This window comes from Cantharellus anzutake (assembly GCF_015039405.1).
Source record: "Cantharellus anzutake strain C23 chromosome Unknown EI90scaffold_40, whole genome shotgun sequence".
Taxonomy (NCBI): Eukaryota; Fungi; Basidiomycota; class Agaricomycetes; order Cantharellales; family Hydnaceae; genus Cantharellus; species Cantharellus anzutake.
In genome coordinates, this window is record NW_024066990.1 from 476,480 (window position 1) to 482,479 (window position 6,000).

At 47.3% G+C, this 6,000-nt stretch overlaps 2 protein-coding genes across 2 annotated transcripts; both read left to right on the forward strand.

Annotated features, from left to right (window-relative positions):
- The first annotated feature begins 144 nt into the window (after positions 1-144).
- EI90DRAFT_1771352 (uncharacterized protein) lies at positions 145-1,121 on the forward strand. Its single transcript, XM_039052183.1, has 4 exons — positions 145-169; positions 243-508; positions 614-745; positions 826-1,121. The coding sequence occupies exons 2-4, from the start codon at positions 415-417 to the stop codon at positions 993-995; spliced, it is 396 nt and encodes a 131-aa protein (XP_038913664.1). The 5' UTR covers positions 145-169; positions 243-414; the 3' UTR covers positions 996-1,121.
- Positions 998-1,826, forward strand: EI90DRAFT_1771427 (uncharacterized protein). The gene has a single exon (XM_039052184.1). The coding sequence runs from the start codon at positions 1,247-1,249 to the stop codon at positions 1,724-1,726; it is 480 nt and encodes a 159-aa protein (XP_038913665.1). The 5' UTR covers positions 998-1,246; the 3' UTR covers positions 1,727-1,826.
- The last annotated feature ends 4,174 nt before the right edge of the window (positions 1,827-6,000 follow it).

The window sequence follows — 6,000 nt, forward strand, 5'->3', positions numbered from 1 at the left end:
AGTAGTTTCACACATCCAACGCTAGGGTTCCGGATTCGGGGGTAAGGACCGCGGGTATAAAGGTGAAGGGATCTCCCAGCATTGATAGGGGTTCACTTGACAGTACTCCATGTGATACATCCACCACAGAATGATGATGGGAACCTCACGAGGTTCATTCGACAACCGGGTGAATTTTTGTGTACAACTATTTACTTACGTACTCCGATCCACTCTATGGCTGACATAAGCACCTCCTTGAGGCCTATATGTACCCGCTGTTTCGTTTCCAACAATCCACAGGCATCGTCCAGCTCCTCCCTCTTCACCTCTTCCTCCCCGTTATTTTTTAGTAGTTGTCCATTCACCCAGTCCCCCCCCTCCCGTTCTATCCACAATATCCTCCACAGGCACTTTCCATCACAAACCGACCCGATGATGATGTTCACTCCTGTCGCATTCCTACTATGCTTGCTCACTCTGGTTACCGCCAGTCCCATCGAAAAACGTATCGTCCCAATCTCCAAATGTAAGACTCTGGCAACTGGTATTTTGCGGTCCGGTGCGTTTTCGTTTCATCACCCCATGACATTCATTCATCCTATTCCTCTCGTCGCTCACGCTACTTCTTCAGCCACTGGTCATAAACTCTCCCTCTCATCCCACAACGTCTTATCGTTCGGGAAGAAAGACCTTCATGTAGACTTCCAGAGCTGTCAACCAAACTTTGGTCACTGGGATGGTAAAAACAGTACTCCAGTTGGAGGTACGTTCCGTCATTATTTCATATTCCGAACGCTTCTTCTCACATTAGCGACTAATTCCCCTGTCACCACTCATCTACAGGTCATTTGGTCGTCAAGTCTACTGGCAAATGCTTGACGATCAAAACTCCTTACACTAGCCCTCCCTTCACCGTCACAACGGAGCCTTGCTATTACTCTGACGATAGCGGCCAGACATTCTCAAACTTCATCGAGGGGAATGGCAGGAAGATTTACTTTGTTGGGAAGTAGGTACCTCTCCTGCCCCTTATGATCTTTACTCACGTTGGTTCGATGGCATGGCACAGTACCCAAAAGGACGGCTCGCTCAAGTTCTTTCAGAGCAAATGCAAGTCTGGATTTTATGGCGTTTCAGGTTCAGCCAAGAACGGGACAGCGTTGCTCCAATGCGCCAACAGCAAAGGCATCGTCGCCTTAACCCTCTAGTGTCTCATCTCATTCCTCTCATCTCATTACCTTCTGGCCGATAATGCCTTTAACCCATGACACGCAGGCGCCTCACGTTATCAGACCTGGTCGTCTTTTCGGTTCTCAGTTTGCACCGTCGTTCGCCACGGATATTTTCGTCACACCTCATCCTTCGTTCTAGCACGTTTCCACTGCTCAGACGAAGCGTCCTTTTCCTTTGCATTCGGCGAAGGACAACTCCCAAAGTCCATTTTTTATTTTACATCCGCGTCACCACTATTCCTCCGTTCCAAGTACTGGTAGTTTCCACTCACAAAGGACACATTATTAACGATTGCGCACTATCACATTGCATGCAAAGAATTGCACGCTTTCCATATGATTGGACACTGGCTTTTGGTTTCTCACTTCCCATGTGCAATACATACAGCAGATCTCTTTTACTCCCTTTTCCCTTCAACTTCTTCGTTGCCTCTGGTTGGGTCCTGCGCTTCTCCGCGGTCTTTCTGTCTTCTCCGTTGCCTTTCAACCCTACTTTTTTTTTTTTTTTCTGAGATGAACAATTGTAAATTTAGCTAGGCTACGGTGTCTTTCGGTTCAGCATAACACCCATGTTCCCTCAATACAATCGACGGATGTCTCTGGTCTTCACAGGCCAAAGGCTCGCATAGATGGGCATTCCGGAGAGTTGCCCGGAATGTTGTTGGTGTCCAGTTGTCCAATAATGTGAGAACGTGTTAGGTTGGAAGTGTGGATGGTGGGTGTTGCGACGGATCTTGATCGTAACATCAAGGGCGTATATACAAAGTGTGCCTTTACTCGATACATAATGTTGAATGCACAACCAGAGGCTGGAGTCATGCTACAGGACCAGGACGGTGTACCATCCCCGGCCTCCATTCAACTCACACCGATCCGGCCGTCACCGTTGCGGGCTCATCTGCCGTTATTTTTCTTTCTCGTGAATCCTGGCCGCCTTTGTGCGAAGAGGGTTACCATACTCTTGATCGAATTGTTGTCTTTTCCTACTTTGGGTTTGAATACTCAGGTATGTTGTGGTTACTGACGATGGGAACGATAGAATCTTCGAGACCGCGCCAAGAGGGAATTAAGATTTCCCACGAGAATCACACCGGACGAGATTTCACAAACCCACTGGGTATTCGGTACACCAGGCTTCTTCTCGTACTTTCAATCGAATGGCCACGCGTAGAGAGGTATGAGAATCAATCAGCTCCAAATTCTTCTTACCGTGCATGTGCAAATCAGATCTAGGCACGGAGTTGAGTGATGGTTTATGTACAAGCGCTGCATGGAAATTTTTGTGGGGAAGGCCGTAATTTCCCAATCAGCGGGGATTTTTCTTCACCTGCATCGGGAAAGGATAGCGATCGGTGAGCAAGTCTAGACTGGATAAGAAATCGGTGTCTTTTATGCGTGTTCCTTTAGGTCCGGTCTCGTGTTGACGTTATCTTTGCGAGCGCGCTGTTCGAAGCCGGGATTCATAGATGACGACGACGACGACGACAACGACAGAGTAATCAACACCGCTAGGGTTTATGATCCCCGGTAGGATAGTTGGGCGTGTATGGGAAAAAGAAAGGTTATGAACATATGTGGTTTGCATCCGCAAGCATCGGATTGCCCGCGTTCTGAATCAGCCGGTTCCGTTATGCCATGATGCAGTCCTTTCATAGAGGCCCCCGCACGGAAGCCCCAGCATCTCTTCCAGATAGAGATTCAGAATCTGCCTAATTTTGACGTAATCCGTACCGCGATCCAAGGACTCAGTGGCAACGTTGCAGCCGATCGGTTGACCGAAGTCTTAAATAGCATCAGTCGCGATGTAGGGACTCGGGAGTATGTTAAGATCCGTGGTGTTCATCAACTTTTACTGAGGGTCTACATGGGGAATTTTATTATTCACAAGTAGAGACTTGAAGTTGTCTCTGAAGGTACGACTGAAGAAAAAGGCTTGAAGCAGGCGATCCCCACCATTTTGTGGCTGTGCTGACTACCAGAAAATATGCATGGTGCAAGATGAAGGATAGTTAATGTATACTCCAAATATTACAGTCCTAGAGTGGTGTCATACCCTAGGAAGCTTGGGTACATGTGAGGTCTGTATGGGCTTGCCCAGCACACCAGGCTGTAAGTGTGTAAGATATTTACTTAATTCCCGCTACTCTGTAGCGGGTCCTGCAAATTTTTCGCCCGGGACTGAATTCGTTTTCTGACAAGGTCCTCCATTATTGCCAATTCTGCATAACCCAGGGTCCTCCAATCACTATGTTCGGTTGCTGTTCGGTGATTGTTACAATCCAATACCACTTCTTTTTGGGCTCTTGTCTGCAGGTCCGATTCAATATCGGAAATTGATCTGCCATGCTTTTGCGCATTTCATGCTCTGATGATAGTTCTGATCTGGATGGAGGTGACATCCGACATCCCCTCCGCTGTTTCCAACAAATTTCTATTACTGTATCCAGATCGAAAGCTCACCATTCAAAGTTCCGAGTTCATCACGGTTTGCATTGCTCTGTCTTACTTCTGAAATCTCTACCTCTACTTCTCCATTTAAAGATCCTTATCAGCATCTGACACGCTTTCGGTCTCTTGTCTCATGATATACTTTTACTCTGAGGTCAATGTCCACTGGCCGCACCTCATCCTCTCCCTTGTTACAGAAGGTCATGAGGATTTGCCTTCCTCCAATGTCATGCTTCCTATTTGCTGCAAATGTCATCGCTCTTTAGAACCTTGTCATATTCCTAAAATGGCCATAGCTAACGATTAATATTTCGGACCCATTCCGGAACCTTGCTGAGTTGACCATCATCAAAGCGGCCCTGATTGTGCGGATTGTCCATTTGTGCAATGTTTTGTCCACTGGTCATTCTATTGATCCTCCTTCCAATCCCAGCATGATTGAGCAAGTGTTCATAGCACTCCCTGTAACTGTGGGGACTCAAAAATAGGGCAAGAAGAGTGGTGGGTTCTGCCGTGTCAGGCAGCGCCTATCAGTTATTGCGCTATATGCGCGATATTATGTTTGCCTCACACTTCCACACTGAGAAAAGTGATTCCATGATAAAATCAGGTGTGGCATGCGACAGGGGTTTGCGCATAAACCCAATTTAATCTTGACTTGCCTGCATCATAAATCCCCATTTGTTCATGAATTTGACCAGAATCATGTTGTAAAATCTTGGTTTGCAGGGGACTTAACTGTGAAGATTCACGATAGTATCACCAATATTTTGTCCTACTGCCGTGACTAATCCGAGACTTTATCACATATTTATGAAGGACATTATCTCATTGGAAGCTCACCAAGTGCATTTAAGTAAAGGTGGTGTGGAAGAGTGCTTCTAGTATGAGGGCTGGTGTCACGAACCTCTCGGCACTAGCGAGTGTGGGAACGGAGCAAGAGTCGTGAGATCATGAGAAACAAGATCATGAGCCAGAAGATCACAAGATCACAAGAAATCAATTGAGGTCAGTGACCTGTGTTGACCAGTTGAAGAATCTGTCAAGAACATGTGAGGAGGGCAGTGTCCCTGGACCTTTCCCCAGAAGGAGGCCGGAGGTAGAGAATGAGCGGAGGGACTGTGGCCTCAGTGACTTGGAGAGGAGTGCTGTGCCTACGTTCGGTAATGCTTAGGAGTCTGGTCCTTAACTTCAGAACAGGAGGGCGCAAACTCTGGGGGGTAGTCTAGTCATCGATTTTGCACTAAGGTGCCATCAACTACAGTACAGGACTTATATACATAATAGAAGACAAATGGGAACAAAGGGGAAAACCCAAGGGGGACTTACCCACTTGCCAGGTCAGCGAGCTTGTGAGAGAATTGCCTTATCGGGTGTTGTGGAGTGGGTAGGTGAAGGGTGGAATTAGTGACAGCTACTAGAAGTGGGAAAACCTTTGCGAAGTGGGCAGAGGTCCTAGGAGGTCTGTAGTAATATTGGGTAGATAGAAATATTAATAATCGTATAGGATGAGGATAAGTGGTACCGGAGAAGGTACTGGAGATCGGAGGCAGAGGTGAACTGGAGGTGGACTGGAGGGTATAGCGGAGGTGTGGGGGGAGGATGGACTGGAGGTGGACCGGAGCGGTGGCAGAGTGGAGTGGAGGTGAGGTGGAGTTGTTATGGATATGACAGAATCCATCTTCACTGGTCAACTCCTTATATACATGAAAACAGGCCAAGACATGCGAGATAAGACAGGAGAAACAGACCAAACATCTGAGCCGTACAGGTAGTTGCAAGGCTACATGAATTGAGATGAAACTGAAATGAACAAGACATGTGAGACACATGAGACATCCATCAAATCCGTCCAGGGTTACGGCTTAACTGTAACAGCTGGGTTGATGAAGAGTTGGTGGAACAAGAAGATTGGAGGTGAAATGATAGCAATGAGAGAAGTCGAGACTACAAGCAAAGTGAGCATGGTGTTCGTTAGACTGGAAGATCCAGAGTTGGTTAGGCATGACAGCAGATGAACAATTGTCACCTTTCTGTCCCAAACCCCTCAGGCTTGCACATCTAGCCCTTCCCGGTTTGTCATTTCCTCTCTGACCAGAGCCCCTCATGCTTGCATGTCTGCACTTTCCCATGGCCATCATCACCTCCTTTTGGGCCCAAGCCCCTTGAGTCTGTGTGTCCACCCAGTGCAGTGAAGAGTGCCTAGAAATCATGAGCATCCAATCAAATAGGAAAAATATTGAGTACCTTTTCCAGCTTTGGTATGCGTGTGATTGCTGTCAGGTTCCACTCCATTCTCCTCAATGAGAGAGGTGGTTTTCCCCAGAAGAGCACACAC